At 42.9% G+C, this 18851-nt stretch overlaps 1 protein-coding gene across 1 annotated transcript in view; it reads right to left on the reverse strand.

Moving 5' to 3' along the window:
- Nucleotides 1-2949: 2949 nt before the first annotated feature.
- SEL1L (SEL1L adaptor subunit of SYVN1 ubiquitin ligase) overlaps nt 2950-18851 on the reverse strand; it is a gene marked incomplete at its 5' end in the record, with an annotated part of 40088 nt that continues 24186 nt past the window's right edge. The window contains 8 exon segments of the mRNA XM_083612056.1: nt 2950-7743; nt 10101-10229; nt 10554-10726; nt 11300-11374; nt 13274-13439; nt 14602-14750; nt 17326-17413; nt 18411-18473. Of these exon segments, the coding sequence (XP_083468182.1) occupies nt 7540-7743; nt 10101-10229; nt 10554-10726; nt 11300-11374; nt 13274-13439; nt 14602-14750; nt 17326-17413; nt 18411-18473 (1047 nt within the window). The 3' untranslated portion in view covers nt 2950-7539.

An 18851-nucleotide genomic window follows, 5' to 3' on the forward strand; every position in this document is an offset into this window, starting at 1 on the left:
GGAGCAGAAAACTAAAGAACCCCTGGCTTTAAGTATAATAAAGTGGGGGGGGGGAGGGAGGTGTTGCAGGGATGTGCATGCTACTGTTGCCCTCCAAAAGTGGCAGGCAACTGTGTGAATTAGTAAGCCATGAGTATGTGGAGAGTCCCCACATGTTTTGGAAAGCACCGTTCTAAAACATGCAAGGAGCCTCTTCACACAGTTGCTCTCAAACTTATGGAGGGCTACAAAAATGAGAAGGGTGGAGCTAACATGTTCATTCATGTGCCTCTTTCCCTGTGTTTGCTATACACAGTTCCAGAATTCCTGAACAGAATTAAGGTGAGCTAACAGGCTTCATATTTAACAGTGCAAAAAGGCAGGTTAAGCTTCTTTTCCAGTCCAGAGCATCAGTGCCTAGGGGGGGGAGTAGTTAAGGAGAACAAGTCATCAACACATCAAAGGAAAATCCTTGGAGTTTGGACAAACGGGTTGCCAGAGCCAGTGTGGTGTAGTGGTTAAGAGCGGTAGATTCGTAATCTGGGGAACCGGGTTTGCGTCTCCACTCCTCCACATTCAGCTGCTGGGTGACCTTGGGCTAGTCACATTTCTCTGAAGTCTCTCAGCCCCACTCACCTCACAGAGTGTTTGTTGTGGGGGAGGAAGGGAAAGGAGATTGTTAGCCGCTTTGAGACTCCTTTGGGTAGTGATAAAGCAGGCTATCAAATCCAAACTCTTCTTCTTCTTCTTCTACAGCTGTTGTTATGTCACACAGAAAAAAAATATTTTAAAAGCAAATGTTTGGAAGATGTGGGGCAAGTGGAACTTCTTAGCAGGATGGCCGAGACAGAAGGGAAGGTGTTTTCTGCAAGTGCTGCTGGGAAGGAGAAGCCCCTCTTGAGATGTAAATACCGTCAACTCTTCACAAACCCCAGGTGTAAATATGTGTGAATAAAAATATTTCATGAAGACTCTAGCCTCCATTGTGCATTTCCTCCCAAAGAAACACAAACCCTGGTTAAGTGCCAAGACTCCTGCAATCTCCCCACTTGGCAGAGACTGGAGTGGCCTGAAACATTATGTCTTGAAATGAGCAAGTAGTATTGTAATTCTGCTCTGCTATGAATTCCTCTTATTGTATTTCTTGGGGTGGATGAATCTTCCCATTTTGGTTTCTCTCAGATTCCTCAGTTTTCCAATCTTCAGTTCTCACCATTTCCATATCAGTTTGTGGGTTTTTTTCCCAAAAGTACACCAGCATTTTAGTGTTAATTTCTTTTAATATACACACTTTTGCAAAGGAATTTCTCCCAATATAATGCATTTTGATATGCTATTTTTGTACACATTACTTGGCTGGAGAACTGCATTGCCAAATTCAGAGATGTGTAAATTTTGATGCATGGCTGTTTTTTTGCATCTCGACATTGTTTTGGAAAGTAGGTTCATATTTAAATGTGAACTGAATTGAAATCCTCCCCTGTCCCTAGTTATAAGCCACTTTAGGTATACCTATGTAGAAAAGTGGCAATCATTACCATCAGCATCTTAAAAACATCAACAACCCCAGAACAGTTCATTATTACTAGCTAAGCTTCCCCCAAATAAATTGATCTTAAGATGTGAATGAAGGAATTCTACACCAAATGCAGCATGGGATCTTTTAGAAGATATTTGCTCTCTTTTCAAGTGTCAATTATGCCTGATTTGACATGCCAAAATAAATAAAAATTGCTGGCCACAAAACCAGCGGTAGGGGTTCATAACAGTCACACAGCTTTTATATAATAATAGAGCACTTGTAATAGCAATTTTCCTGTTCTCAGTCTGTTTCAAGTTCATCACCTTTATAGCTCTTTCAACTTTGTAAGGTTACATTATAATAATAATTACATTATTCCAGATTGGAGGTGATGGAGACTGAGACAGTGGCTTGCCTGAGCTCAGTGAATTCACAGGTGATTTGCTCCTGTGATTGACTGCTATCCTACTCCCTCTCAAAGCCAATCCTAAATATTCTAGGCATTTGCAGGAATCATATTACATTCTTTCTGGCAAGATTTAACAAAACCCCTTTCTGCAATGTAATTCTAAAGGTACAAACAAGGCTATACAACAGTGCTTATTTTATTGGGTGGGATTGGGGGTGGGGAGATTGTAATAGGTATTGAATCATGGCATCTAGTTCCCATGGTGATTGGCAGATGAACAGCAACATGTACAGAGAGATGCATATAGAAGTGTGTGTGGTGATGTTTCTCCCAATCTTGGCCCCATCTCCATGCGCACGGTCATATTCCTTCTGCCACACCCATTGATCAACTGTGTGCATACGAGGAATATATTCTGTTGATGCATAGCTGCATATGTGCAGGTCATGGACAGTAGGTGGAGGACATATTCCCATTCTTCTGCACATTACTATGATAACGTGACAGCGCTCCTGACTCTTCTCTTCCTGTGCTCTCTTTACATGCAAAAAAAGCACTCTTCACAACTTCTCTTCCTCACAGTGCACCTGCTGCTTTGCAGAATATAAGGCAGGCACCCTGCCTCAAAAAATAGAAGCTCACAAAAGTCACAATCTAACATTCAACACAGGGGAGGGAAGAAGAAGAGGTAGGTGAAACAGGGAAGCAACACATAGGCGTTTCAGTCCTCCCAAGGTGGAAAATTTGACTCAGACGGTAACACTGCAGTCCTATGCAAGTTTAGGCATAAGTTAAGCCCCACTGAGCTCTGTGGGACTTACTTCCTGGTATGCAAGCATAGTATTGTACCCTAAGGTTGCAATCCTATGCATATTTACTTGAAATCAGCATTTACTGCCAAGTAGGCAAGAATTTTATTGTATTGTTAGGCACTAATTGATAAAAAAAGGGGGAAGGATTTCTCGTTCAGCTGTATGGGTCATAGTTTTTGTCAGAAATGCCAGTTCTTTTTAAACGTAAAAAGGAAACACAACTTCTCTTACATCATTACAGGCCAATCACAAAAGTGGCATCTTTATTCAACAAGATATAGTACAAAATGAATCTGTACATCTTTCTATTAACAGGATGTGTTTACAGTTATATTACACTTTTCCAGCCTTTATACTGCATCATCTTAAATACAAAAGAAAATTTACAAAACCCTTTATTCACTTTGTGATTTAGGCCAGCGTGAGACAAAAGGACTCTTCTCACTAGCCTTCTCCAACTGTATGCATTCAGTTGCAGCTCTCAAATCATGCCAACGCTTCAAAAAAGAAAAAGGAAAAAAAGTGGAAAGTAACCTGTTTGTCGTGCTGTTTAAAATATTAAAGAATTGCTAAAGTAAGCTTCCGTTCTTATAACTGGGGTGTGTGGGTTTTAGAAACAGCAAATTAACAGGGTGCAAGCTGTTGGCCCCAATCCATCTTACGTTGGACTTTCAGCCTGACCCTATGCTTATTTACTTAGAATTAAGTTCATTCAGTTCAACAGGGTGTATTCTTAGGCAAGCGTGCATAGGATTGTAACTTAAGTTTCACTTAAATCAGTGGAACCAGTCAGTTGCACCAGGGATGTGTGGCCTAGGGGTACATGACACTGGTGTGCTGGTGCTTTGTGTGCAAGCACGACTGCCTTGGTTTATACATACCACCCAGCCTCGTGTAATGATCAGTCACAACTAACTTCTTATTTGTTGGTTTAAGCAAGGGCTTGTTTAAAATACCTTGTGTCAAAGAAAACCCGAACTGGGCTCAACAGTGATGGCTACCTTGAGATGATGGACTGGGTGCTCTGTATTGTTTGGTTTGTTAAAACATAGTGGGGAAACAACTCTTTTTCAATTTTTCTCATCCCCCAGTAAGTAGTTAAAATATTAGAAGGCAAGCTTCCCCCACTTTATTTCCCCAAGGGTGTCAATCACAGAGTGAAGTATTTTCACACATACAGCCACATTATGGAAAAGCAGATTAAGAAGCATCTGTGACAGCTACCATGAAGAGAAAGGCAGAGCTGAGCTAACCCAACACAGATTTGTGGTGGGACATCCATTGCTACTTCAAATATGCTGTTTATTCCTGGTTTAGTGATTTAAGACTTGAGTAAACCCTTCACTCAAACACTGTCACTTAACGTGTGAAAGGAGAAATTTCTCATACATATGGATAGCACTAATTACATCCAGGGAAGCAAAATTCCAACGATATATAATTATAGTCTCTGAAACATGCTGCTGTTCACGTTCACAACATCTGGTACAGTGACAATTTTCAGAAAAGAGATGGATTAGAAAGACATAAGTTTCAGCAGATCCTTAGCCAAGTCCATTTATGTTCTGAGCTATCTTGGATAAAAGAATCACAATTTGAATTCAACAATTTGATCCATGTCAAGCAATTCCATTTAGCTTAGATAATTTAAATCCACCTGCCCCTCTAAATAGCAAGAGGATGCTCTCTAAAATCACACCCCATGACAAAAAGTTAAAAAGGCAAAGCCTGCTTTACTAGCACCAACTGAATGCAAGCAATTTTATATTGATAGATGCTAGTCTTAATTTAAAAGGAAAATTAAAAGGTTAGTTGAAAACAAGAGGATGTTCAAAGATACTATATGTGGATAACCTAGACCTACTGATCTTTTCTTAAATCCCTGAGTTTGCTTGATGGTTCCCCCATATAACCTGCTGTCAGCTACATCAAATCTAAATGGATGCTATTTAAATAGCTTCAGCAATGGCAAAATCCATAAGGGAAACACACTTATTACTTATCTTGCATTTTAAAGGAGGAAAATAATTCAAAAGGGGAGATCATGTGTTTTGCTTATCTCAAGGTTTAGCTTTAGTATGGATGTGGTTATGAGGGCTATAGTTGCTATATCAAGTGGAAATTAAAGAGTGAGTCAACTATTATGTTCTTCAAGTGAATCAAAACAAATTTAAAGTGGTACAATTAGCAATTCTTTAAAAAGCTCCACAGAAGCAATAAAATGAGATAGCAGAGGGGAATATTTTGGAAATTTTGGTTATTTTGAAGAATTATGCAGTTACTAAGCTGTTCATTTCAAAGAAAGTATTGATTTTAACGTAGGAAACAACTGTATCACAATTTAGTCTCATTTGAAATCAAGCACACTTTTCTGGATTTTACCCTGTAGTAATTAACAAATGCACGAGCAGAGACCATCACTTGCAACTGGAGCCTTGAACATTTTCAGTTACAGCTCCCACTTCCGAAGAGGCAAGCAGTTTGCTAAAGCTGTGGCTTGCCTCCAGGGCTGTGAAAGCTACTGAAACGCCAAAGGAATATCCCCCCCACAACCCTGTTGTTCCTTTGAACTGCAGCCTGTATGTAGGACCCAAACTATGATAAGGTTTTAGTTTTCGTTTGCACCTTGTCTATCTGATGTGCACATTTTGGGAAAAAAAAAAAGCTTTCGGACCACCTACTAAGTTGTCCAACCTCATAATACTGTTAAGCCGCACTCAGCTTCTAGAAGCTCCTCTCACAGATTCCAAGACATGTTAATGGAAGAAAATCTTGCTCAATAATATTCTAAGATTTCAGAGCCATACGGTGTCTCTCTTTTAATGGAAGCCCTTGCTACTCCAACTATGCTTGTCTACTTGCTTACTAACAAAGACTGTTGGCATTTGAACAAGGCAAGATAAGGTGCTTTTGAGAAGCATGCAACGTATGCAAGTCCAGACTCTAAACAACATTTAAATACCACATTGCTTTCAATGGTACCAACAGCTTATATAATGATGCTCTAGAAACAGACACCTGTATATGCTACTGTAGTAGTTAAAAAAGGAACATGTTTCTGTGCATCCGTTTAGCCAGAAAATTATCCTTGCATCTTTGCTTCATGTAGTGACTTACTAAAAGAGCAATGGGTTAAACAGCAAGTGTCCATAGTTGTCTTATAGCCTGGAACATGTTGTTTGATTTGAGGCCAAAGGAAAAACATGTTGAGATTTGTTTTCGTACTACAACAGCTCTTATATGACATCAGAGTCTGGGGATCCTCTCACCCCTGAAACATATTCCTACTCTCTAAGGAGCTTAAAAATAATGTGTGCTGGAGCCAAACTGGTATAAATGGTGTGGGTGTTATTAACTGATACATTTAGAGTCGACTACTATATGCTAATTGAGTGCTTTGCATCTCACGATAGCTAATGCAACAGAAATGGTAGTAACCAATTTTTAGATATGTAGATTGAGGTTACATTAATAACCCAAAGTTGCACAGTCTCCTACACCTACTGCAATCATCCTGTTTGGGCATTTGAAACCTGTGGGAATGCCCTCTTCACACAATGTATGCCAGCGTTGTCTTGCCATTTTCAGCTCAGTCTGAAGGGGGCTGCTTTCTATGTGCACAGGTTTTCCAACACAGGGACAAGATTGGATTCTCGCCTCCGAGGATGAAATCCTATGTGCATCGAAGAGATGATCACACATGAGCTGTGGAATGCTGCAAATGCCTGTGTTGCCATGGGGCCAGGGCTAGTGCCATACATTCCTGCAGGGCCCCTTCATGCATTTAGAAATGAATGCTTGAATAGAATTTGCAATATCAGGTTAAGACAAATCCGGCTCATTAGACCTGAATTATGATGGACTGGAAAAGCAACAGAAAAGAAAGACTGCCATAAAGATGCCTTCCGAGCTTAACAAAGCACTGGCTTTTTCTCCAGCCCACTGTTCGGCTAATCTTGGCATATTTGTGGAACAAGAAAAGAAAAGAAAAGAAAAGAAAAGAAAAGAGGCTGAGTGAGCTTGGGTGGGGTGGAATCCTTACACGTCTCAGACAGGCTCTTGCAGTGTACATAATTCAAAAAAATCAGAATTCTGCACACGTTGCAGAGGACTTGTTCGTTAAATTATTTGTCATTTTATAAGTGCAATCATACTTCATCCACTGCTGCTAGGAAGAATTTGCCCAAGTGGGGAGGGGTAAGCACAGATCACTGAGAATAAGTATATTCATATTTACTGATAGTCTTTTTATCTGCTTCTTATGGACTGATATATCCAAATGAAAGCACCCACAGACATTCAAGGGTGGGAAATACTATTAAGGGATTAAGATGGTATCGAAAGAATTGGGAAGAGAACCAGAAAAATAAATCAAGTTTATCACAATTGCAAACATACTCACATGGCCTTTTTTTTACTTAGAAGAAAAGCAGAGGCTTGACTTTCTGGAACAAAGACTCGACTATAAGTTTCCTTACTGTGTAGGCCAACCTCCACCACAATCATCACCTGAACTATTGAGACACAACTGAAAAAGGGCACTGAACAATCTGGTACAGCAGGCATCACTTCTGAAGTAACACACTCGTGTTTCACAAAAGCTGTTTCGTTATTCCACTGGCACTGAAATAACATTCAACTCCGCACTGAGAAAACATACATATCCCTGAAAAAAGAAAGGTAAGAGTCCTAAGCGACTTTCAGAACGCAACACTCTTTTGCACCTCCCTTGCAGATGTGGCCCATTCATGGGGTGTCCTAAAACCACGCAAAACAGTCCCGGCTGGAAAATCCAGTTCACTTCGCTGAGGCTCCTGCTATTGCGGTGGCTGATGCTCTGGGGGAGGATCCTGGAGGGGCACAGCTGGCCGGGGCCCTGCCGGCCTGGGAATTGCCTGGTGCTGCCTCTGCCTGTAAGCAATGACTGTGCCCAAGAGTAAAGCAATGATGGTCATGAGGTAAAGGTCCCACTCAGGTCCCAAGAGCTGGTCCATGTCAAGGTGTGAGAACACTTCTTTGATCTAAACAAAAAACAGACAAAGCGAGAGGCATTCAGTCCTCAGCTGCTGTCCACAATTTCAATAGCTTCCTGCCCCTTATGTGAACAAGAATGCTAAAAGATAAAGGTAAAGGTACCCCTGACAGTTAAATCCACTCACGAACAACTCTAGGATTGCGGCGCTCATCTCGCTCTACAGGCCAAGGGAGCTGGCGTCTGTCCACAGACAGTTTTCCGGGTCATGTGGCCAGCATGACTAAGCCACTTCTGGCGAAGCCAGAGCAGCACACAGAAACGCTGTTTACCTTCCCGCCAGAGCGGTACCTATTTATTTACTTGCACTGTGTGCTTTTGAACTGCTAGGTTGGCAGGAGCTGGGACCGAGCAACGGGAGCTCACCCCGTCGCGGGGCCTCGAACCGCCGACCTTCCGATCGGCAAATCCAAGTGGCACAGTGGTTTAAACCACAGCGCCACCCGCATCCCTGAACAAGAATGTTACTGAGTGTCAAACCTTGCCTTTTTGATGGGCAACTTATCTGTGGCAACCTTGCAGCCAGGTTATGTTCTTTCTTCAAGGACCCTGGAAAGCTGTTTAGTGTATTTCACCTCCCATGTATTACATGTGCTGCAAGTTTTATTTTTAACTCGAGTTAAATTTTATACCTGCCCACTGGCTACCACCACCTACAGCTCTGCAACACCCATGGGAACACTTCTCTCCCACTCTTCCTCAACAGGAATATAAAGTGATCAGTCTGAAAGGTGGTGGGATGAGTGCACAGCTTCAGCTTGGCATTCCTGCAGCTTACTGCTTCATGATTAAACCCCAGTTGACTGTAGCAGAGTGCAAGAGAAATATGAAGGCCCGTTTCTAAGGGGCAAAAATGAAGTGCCCCAGGGCTTTCCTGAAAACAGGCCAAGTTAAGAGTCCCTATCCAATGGGAGTACTACCAGTTGAAATGAACAAGAAAAAGGAGTCATAACCCTGACCTGCACAGGTTTAGATTCTTTCTCCCCACACCCAGCTTGATGGTTTTACAGCCTAAGGACCCCATAGATAGCTGGATATTAGTAATGATGGCTAAATGGAGTCTCCCTTGTCAGAGGAGTTATGACAATGAATACCAGTTCTGGATGCTGTGGGGGAAGGGACAGCATGGGATGGAAACTGCCTTCATGCTTCACTTGTGGGTTTTCTAACAGCACCATGTTGGGTACTCCTGCAGATTTCAAAGGACTCTCCAGTATAATGATGAATAAGGGTCTTGTGAAAACATGAACAGTCTGGATTACTACCTAAGAACTCAGTCAACCAGGGTAACACCAGGATGTCAGGAACTGCAACAAGGGCAGTGGGTCAATTTTGGGTAAAAAAAGGTAAAAGGTAAAGGACCCCCAGACGGTTAAGTCTAGCCGAAGGTGACTATGGGGTTGCAGTGCTCATCTCGTTTTCAGGCCGAGGGAGTCGCTATTTGTTCACAGACAGCTTTATGGGTCAAGTGGCCAGCATGACTAAACTGCTTCCGGAGCAACAGAACACTGTGATGGAAAGCAGAGTGCACAGAAACACCGTTTACATTCCCACCACAGCGGTACCTGGTGATAGGTTGGCAGGCTCCATTCTTAAGGATCAAACCTATCATTTCTTAAGGAAATCAGCCCTGAGTGCTCACTAGAAGGACAAATCCTGAAGCTGGGACTCCAATACTTTGGCCACCTCATGAGAAGAGAAGACTCCCTGGAAAAGACCCTGATGTTGGGAAAGATGGAGGGCACAAGGAGAAGGGGATGACAGAGGATGAGATGGTTGGACAGTGTTCTCAAAGCTACCAGCATGAGTTTGACCAAACTGTGGGAGGCAGTGGAAGACAGAAGTGCCTGGCGTGCTCTGGTCCATGGGGTCACGAAGAGTCGGACACGACTAAATGACTAAACAACAACAACAGGTTGGCAGGAGCTGGGACAGAGCAACAGGAGCTCACCCCATCATGGAGATTCGAACCGCTGACCTTCTGATCAGCTAGCCCAAGAGGTTCAGTGGTTTAGACCACAGTGTCACCCACGTCCCTCAATTTTGGGTATAGTCTACTTCGCTAGCTGAATGGGAGCAAGTGTGACAAGGAAACACTTTTACAGGCGAAGTGGGACAGAAGCCAAGGACAAACATTAACCTCCAACCTGAAAACTTCACATTGCCAGAAACTGTTCTATCTACAGGCAAGTGTTCCTGCACCTTAAAGCTGTTTCCAATTACAAATCTATACTTCAAGCCAGTCACACAGAAGAAGGGGAAGAGAGGTACTTATGACCAGGAATGCACCACCATCCAAGTACCTTCAGTATCATTCTTTTCCTATAAAAGCTCTGCATTACTTACATTGGTTTCTTGTACATACTGGAAGGCATAAATGATTCCTAGTTTGCAGAGTGCAAGGAAGACTGGAACTTGAGCATCTGGACTGGCATCAGCTGCCATGTCATAGAAGCGTTTTGCGAGGTGAATATCCTACAAAATACATACAATTAAAATATATTCGTGAACGACAAAAGCAATTAACTTGAACTTGTTGGTGCTGACCTCTAAATAAGAGCAGGAAGCTGATATTCCCCCCCACCCCAATATAATGCATAATAAATATGCAAGGCACTTTCATTAATGGTGACCTTGTCTCCATTTAGTCAGATTGAAAACTCCTTCCCTCCCTACCTGCCGCCCAGTGCATTATGTACAAATGCCTACAGTAGATGGCAAGAGATTCTTACAACTGACCATACTGGAAATTTTGCTGCAACAAATTTCACAATGACCATGTCTCCCAAGGTGGCTCACCTGCTTGATACCAAGTCCTTTCTCATGCATATAGCCCAGGTTGAACATAGCTTGGGCACTGTGCTGCTGCTCCGTTGCCAGGCGGTAGTGAATAAATGCTGTTTCGTAATCAACTTCAGTTCCAAAGCCATAGAAATGGTAATCGCCAAGTTTCAGTCGAGCAACAGTGTAACCTATCAGCAAAAGAACAACCACGATGAAGAGAAGAGTGAGCTATATGGCACATTTCTTTCAGTTAGCCAGGGTTTGTAGGTTTCTGTCCCAGACCAATAACCAACTGTAGAGGGAATTTCATTTCACCAGAAGATTTTCTGGCACTATGGACAGAATTTGATTCTGCAGTATTTAGCTGAACACGCGTGCCCCGTTATGCAAATGCACCCTGAGAATACGGTAGCCTTCAGAAATTTCATTTCAGAAATGACTAAGTTTGGGATCTAGGTGATTACAGCAGCTACTGCGCAATGAGCCAAGTGCAATGACATGGCAAAAGCAGACCCAGTATCAGTTCAGCTCTGTAATATGCAAGATTTCTTAGATCTGAATGTATTTTGCAACAGTCAGAGAAATGTGGCTGCAGGGAAGAGAGGATTCAGGTGGCACAAAGCAAGACTTTAACCTATTCACGATCTGCTTCCAGCTACTGAACAGACACAGCAGCAATACCAGTCTAATCAGGAAACTGCCACAACGACTCCTCATGTGTGCTATGGCAGAGGAACCAGAGAATTTGAGCTATGACTCACCTTGGGAGGCTGCTCTATTCCAGTGCAGTAAGGCTCTGGGATAAGTCTCATTCTCTTCTATTATGCTGGCCTCTTCTGAGGAATTAGAATAAATGTTGGGAGAATTAAACACACAAGTCATATTTAATTTCCAAAGGATTAAGTACCCACATGATTCAGGTGAGTAGGGGTGGGCACAGCCTCCTAGTTCTGCTGCACAAAGTTAACCAAATGATTTCTGTCATTCACATCACACAGTCACCACCCCTTGCCTGCATCTAGTCTGCCAGACCCTGATGGTCACAGTGGTTGGTGGCAAGAACCTACCAAAATCAGGAGCTTACACTAGGCCCCCGCACACCAGCAAGCATAGATGGTGGGTTTGTGTTTTACACTTTCCTTCATGGGACTGATTTTCTGCCCCTGTGTTCCCTGTGCAAGATGCCATTCTGCATCTAACAGCCTGGGGAAAAACATATTTAAAAATAAAACAAATGTTTTCGCTCATGAAATCTTCTCTTCGGAAGCAATCCCGTAAGAGCAAGGCTTGAAAACCCTCAAATATCCAAAGCCAGCAAGAACACCTACCCTCCCTGGTTGGAGAGGAGGCTTCCCAGTGTTTCCTTACTGACCTGAAAAATGCTGAAAAACAGCAGGCCCTGGTTCTATTCTAAAAATAATATATTATATATTATAATCCTGTTTCTTCCCCTCCTCCCCAAACTGCAATTCTGGTCCAGTGGGAGAAGAATTCTCTCCATAACTGATAAATTGGCCTGTAAGGTAAAGGTACCCCTGCCCGTACAGGCCAGTCGTGTCCGACTCTAGGGTTGTGCGCCCATCTCACTTAAGAGGCCGGGGGCCAGCGCTGTCCGGAGACACTTCCGGGTCACGTGGCCAGCGTGACGAAGCTGCTCTGGCGAGCCAGCACCAGCGCAGCACACGGAAACGCCGTTTACCTTCCCACTATAAAGCGGTACCTATTGATCTACTTGCACTTAGGGGTGCTTTTGAACTGCTAGGTGGGCAGGAGCTGGGACCGAAAGACGGGAGCTCACCCCGCCGCGGGGATTCGAACCGCCGACCATGCGATCGGCAAGTCCTAGGCACTGAGGTTTTACCCACAGCACCACCCGCGTCCCCACAGCGCCACCCGCGTCTGTAGTTTACTTTAAATTTAGAGCCGCAAAAACACTGGGATAGAATGCCATGGTGACGGAACACACACGGTGCCTATACTAGTTTTCAATAGGAAGCTTGCTTAAGAGTAGCATGATAATGGGTCAATTTAAACAGTTACGCACTTCAGCGATTACCTAAAAAGCCCAACAATCCCACTACGTTGCCCAAGATTAACACAGATCGTCTTTTCAATAGCACCCATTCATTAAGTTTCAACAAGCAAGAGCATATGAAATCTGTGCATTGTGACTGCTTCACATGCAAAATACTGACTTCCTAGACATCTCTGAAGAAGCGCAAGCCCAATGGTTGGTGCCCAATGAAACTAGTAGGGGGGAAGGCAGAGAGGGGCCAACAGTAGGTGGAACCAGAGTCAAAGGCAGGCAGAGTTAACTCATTCTAAGTTTGTCCCCATCCTCACTGAGATTAAGGAGAAGGAAGCTCCCTGGATGGGATGTAAGGAAGAAGGCAAGCAGGTGGGAAGTTGGCTGAGCTTAGTGGAGCAGTGTCCCATTTACACTAATGAACCAACCTTCACTGAGTGCAAGGTCTCAGTTTGGACAGGCATTTGGGGGGAATGAAGGGACATTTTTACTATAGCATTCTATGATTTTATCCATAATGGAACATATATGAATTATTCTGTTTAAGTTATAACTCATGATTTGTCAAGAAGCTGGCTGTTTCAGGTTGGTTATTTCTAACCCCAGAAGCGTATCATTACATATGAAGCCACCTTCGGTGCTAAAAATCACGGCATAGCTAATCAGCACCAAGCCAGTAATGTATACAAGATGTAGTCCAATCCCTTACTTTGATCAAGAATGAAGGCAGCATTGCTTTGTGCAACCTCATAGCCTTGTTCCGCCAACAGCAGATATTGAACAACAGCAGAATTCGTATCGCCATCCTTATAGCTGTTGTAGGCAGTCATAAGCTTCTCAGACCAACGGCCTCGTTCACACACGTTCTTAAACAGCTGCAGAGAACACACACAATACAGCTGTAACTTTTTAAGCTAACCACTTAGAATACATTGAGGAGACACAAACAGGTATTCCTGCAGACCCTTCATTTGTGAGATTCAGAATGCATCAAGGCATAAAAGGATCAGGGTGCACAGCCATTCAGCAGGGAAACGAGTGACAAACACTACATAAAAATTCATTCAGGAATTCACCTGTTGCACAAATTATCTGCCAAGTTTACTTTAAAGCAGGGATGGGGAACATGCAGCCTTCCAGATGTTGTTGGATGACAAATTCCATCTTCCCTGACCATTGGGCATGTTGGCTGGGACTGACGGAAATTGGTGTCCAACAGCATCTGGAAGGTAACGAATTCCCCATCCCAGCTTTAAAGACTTCAGATTTATATAACCATATTTTGTTGCTCTCAAGTTATTGACTTAGAAGTGTTCATCTTAATCTATATTAAATTCTAGTGGAAAGTGTTTAACTTAGAAAGTGTTCATGTTTTTAAAGTGGACTGAAATTTAAGGACAATTTAATAGACTTTATTCTTCAAAGACCAGCAATCTGCTAAAAATAATTTTTATAAATCCTTATTAAAGCCTAACTGAAATAAAATTTAGACACCACTTAATTGTGAAAAAAACCCTCAAAGAGGGAAAAAACCCATAAAATTATTGGTAAAACAGTTACTGTACATTCAAATAATTTAAATCAGCAATAAACTAAAAACAGGTTAAAACACACATCAACATTGTATGGATATGGGTAGACTATATAAATAAAATTATTTTTAGCATGCACCGAAAAGAGTACAGATCTAACAAAGAGGGAGGAATTCAACATCCCTCTATGTGGATTGCTCCATCAGCACAAGCATTGCAACCTGCCAAATGCAACGTCTCCCTCTTTCCATCCTCCGGATGCTGTTCTGGGAGTTCTCAGAGACAATTTCAGAGGGCATGTGGGGGAGAGAAGCCCCGCCGTGCAAGTGCAAGTCCTCATGTGGACTTCTGCTGATGGAACTCATTAGATGAATCCCACCCAGAGCAGTCAGAACACTTAAAGCAAATTCAATCCCATGAGCAAAGACTGCTGCTTGATTGTACCTCCAACGACTTTGCTAAGGCCTTGCCTGTAAGTCTGCAAAGGAAGGGAGTTAATGCTTACCTCCACAGCAGTATGACAGGAGCGCATGACACCAGTGCCAGTGGCATGCATTTGTGCCAAGTTATAGAAGGCCAGAATATGCCCTCCTTGAGAAGCCAAGTTAAAATACTTATAGGCTTGCTTATAGTCTCTTTGGACTCCAATTCCATCTGCAAAGAGAGAAGTGACAATACAGGATTAGGGGCAGCTAGAAGGATTGAAATGATGCCACTTGGCTTACCAGTGTTCTCCCCATAAATCCAAAAGTACAAAAGCTAAATGATAGTAAAGGGGAAAAAGTAACCTTTAAATATAAACACTAGTAAATATTAACTGTTTATCGGGAAAGCACATTCAGTTCTGAAAGAGAATTAAGTATTAGGCCTTCTGGGTATTAAAAGTAGTGAGTTTCTTACAGGGATTGTACTGATTACAGTATAGTGCTGCAAATGTTTGTCTGGCCATCTGCCATGGATGCTTTAGTTCAAGATCCCTTCTTACTCTACTAGTCTATGATTCTTTGTAGAAGTTTTATCTCGCCTTTCACTTCATTAACCAAGGTGGATAACCCAACACACAGCCCAATGTAAAAAAACATTTCACACCAGAGTTCTATCAAGTTCAACAAGGCCTACTTCTTGATAAGCAGGTCTGCAATCTTTAAAATAAGCAACATACACTGCCTCCAATCCTTATTCAAAGTGTGATAGGAGTCCCAGTCTGCAAAAAAACCTTGAATAAACCCATAACAAGAACCTGAGCCCTAGTGAATTAGATCAAAGGCCCGTTTAGTTACAGTGGCCACAGATACCTACAGGAAGCACACAAGCAAAACATGAGTGCGATAAGACTATCCCTGCTCATGATCCCCAGCAACTGGTATTCCAATGAATACTGTCTCTGGCACTGAAGACCATACACAGCCATCATTTTATGCATTTATGTATTGCATGCATTTATAAAAGTATTTCTATACTGCCACAACACAAAATGTCAAGGTCTTGTACAGCACTAAAACAAGGGTTGCCATACAGTGGTACCTCGGGTTAAGTACTTAATTCGTTCCGGAGGTCCGTACTTAACCTGACACTGTACTTAACCTGAAGCACCACTTTAGCTAAGGGGGCCTCCTGCTGCTGCCGCGCCGCTGCAGCCCGATTTCTGTTCTGTTAGTGGAGTGTGTAACCTGAAGCGTATGTAACCCGAGGTACCACTGTATTTCACAAAATGAAAATCCAGACAATCAGCGGCTCAACAAAAAATGTTGAGCTTTTTTGGGGGGAGGCTGTCCAAAAATTTGTTGAGCTTTTTTCTAACCCCCCCCCCATCTTCTTAAAGGTAAAGGGACCCCTGACCATTAGGGCCAGTCGCGGACAACTCAGGGGTTGCTCTGCTCATCTCACTTTACTGGCCGAGGGAGCCGGCGTACAGCTTCTGGGTCATCTGGCCAGCATGACTAAGCCGCTACTGGTGAACCACAGCAGCACATGGAAATGCTGTTTACTTTCCCGTCGGAGCGGTACCTATTTATCCACTTGCACTTTGACGTTTGATTTCGAACTGCTAGGTTGGCAGGAGCTGGGACCGAGCACTCGGAGCTCACCCTGTCGTGGGGATTCGAACCGCCGACCTTCTGACTGGCAAGCCCTAGGTACTGTGGTTTAACCCACAGCGCCACCTGTGTCCCATTCGTGATCTTCTTAAGTTTTCAATTTGTCCAAATGCTTATTAAAGCCATCTAAGGCGGTGGCGACTACATTGCATCGTAACAAATTCCAGAGTTTTACGTGCTGTGTGCAGCAGTATTTTTCTCTGTCTCTGCGCGCACACACACAAACACACACACGGCAGTAAGATAATATTTACTTTCCTATTGTTCACAGAAAAGAGAAAGTACTCAGGTCTGTTCTTTGAAATGGCTTCAACAAGAAGGATATCTGTTCAAATGACCAAATACAATACAGCGGGGGAAATAAATTTGATGCCACTGGGGGGGAACTTAAGTACATTGTATGTCTACTGGCTTTGGCCTGTGCCAAAATTGAAAATGAAAAATTACAAAGAAAGTACAGTGGTACCTCGGGTTACATCCGCTTCAGGTTACAGACTCCGCTAACCCAGAAATAGTACCTCGGGTTAAGAACTTTGCTTCAGGATGAGAACAGAAATCGTGCGGTGGCAGCGCAGCAGCCCCCATTAGCTAAAGTGGTGCTTCAGGTTAAGAACAGTTTCAGGTTAAGAATAGACCTCCGGAATGAATTAAGCACCGTATGTTCCAGCGTACAAGACAACTTTTTATCCCTGGAAAATCACCCCAAAATTCAGGGGTCGTCTTACATGCCGGGTAAACGCGGAGCCAGCTGTTGGGAAGGAGGAGAGGGAGCCGGTGAGCAGAGGTGTGTGTCCCTTCTGCCATCGCAGAAGGGAGGGAGTTCTGCCCACCAAATGCCTCGCCTCAGGCTGCTGCTGCTGCGACGGCAGAGGGAGTGGAGGGGTGCGTGCTCTGCCCCTGGCGGTGCTTGGCGGGCGGCCAAACTCTATAATTCAACAGCAAAAGTTGGGGGGTTGTCTTATACGCCCAGTAGCCTAATACGCAGGAATCTACGGTACATAACCAGAGGTACCACTGTATTTTTACTCTTAAAAATCCAACCATTTTTTGAGTGCAACTGCCACCTCCTGGTCACCAACTAGTACTGCATATCCCAAGTTGTAGATACTGAACATAGGCTTAAAGTCACTCACTGTAATACATGGAGCCCAGCTGAAGCTGCCCATCAACCCATCCCTGTTCTGCTGCCTTCTGGAAATACTTCAAGGCTAGCTCATAATTCTGCAAGAAGACAAAGACAACTGATAATCATGATTGTTGGAGTTCACTTTGAAAGTTTAACCAGACACAGCTATTACTGGATTATATATTATTATTATTATTATTATTATTATTATTATTATTATTATTACAGTTAATTTATTAATTGCCTTCTAAGCCTGCATCTCAAGGCAATTTCCGCACAATATAATTAAAACAGTTAAAAACGCAACAACAAATACATTTAAAACAAAACTAAGACCCTAACAAGTGTAAAATTGTGGTAAAGACCCATTTGTCCAGCTTGGAAAGTTGGTCAGAACAAAAATGTCTTCAGCTGTTTCTGGAAAGTGTAGATAATGGGCAACTGATATATCATGGCAGACAGATACTAGAAGGGGAAAGCTATATTGAACTTGAGCCCTGGCAATCTCAAGTTACCCTACGTGGGCTTCCTGTCTACTCTCAGATCTAGCAGAAGCTCCCTTTCCTTGTGATTAAATGGGATTCCTTGTGATTTATGGGACAGCCCTCTCTCTCCTTCTTGTTTCCAACACATCCTCAAATATGACCTTCCGTTATCCAGCACTGTCACACAGAACAGCCAACCCCACTCCCCCACCCGGCTCTCTTAAGCAACTCTGTATTTTCTCCCTTGCTGCACTTTATTGTTTTGATTCTCAGAACTTCCTCATATTCTCAAAACCTACATTTTCTATGAAGCCTTTGGCAAAATCCCATAATCCCAATGCCCAAGCGTAATTAATCACGACGACATATAACTGAAATACATGTTCTTTCCCTGTTTACCTCTGCCTTTCCTCCTCTTCACCCCCTGGGTCAAATTATGGGCTGCAAGCCGTGCCCTCTTGCACCCTAAAGCACCACGCAGAGCGATGGCACTACATAAATACAAACGGCTTTAATTTTTCAAGGTAAGTGAGTCACTTATTTTACACATAAACGGCTCTTTCCTAGAAGATTAGTACTGCCACATTAAAGTGCCAGGCAGACTTACCACTGGAACACCTCTTCCGTACAGATAAGCCATCCCTAGGCCACTCTGCCCTACTGGATTGCCCTAAAAAATGAAAGGGAATAAACTGGAATGCAATTACAAGTTTGAATCTAGATCTTCACCACGTATTTCTAACATTTTGAAGAATAAAAGAACATATGTTTTTAGGCCTTCAAAAAAGCACCACAATGCCAAGTTTAGGCCTATTGTATGTGCTCTGTAAAATTCTTGATTCCACTGAAAGCTAGGACAAATTTGATGTCAGACACTTGATAGCTTCAGGCAGTGATGAAGGTATAATTCTTGGGCTGAAGGCATGTGAAAAGGAATGAACTGTTATCTCAAAGTGCTGATTTTGACCTTCAAAGTTCCAACTAGTTTGAGAACTTATTATCTGAAGGACTGCCTACACCTGTACAAACTTATGCAGGCATTAAGATC

The sequence above is a fragment of the Podarcis filfolensis genome (genome assembly GCF_964270895.1).
Source record: "Podarcis filfolensis genome assembly, chromosome: 1".
Lineage (NCBI taxonomy): Eukaryota > Metazoa > Chordata > Lepidosauria > Squamata > Lacertidae > Podarcis > Podarcis filfolensis.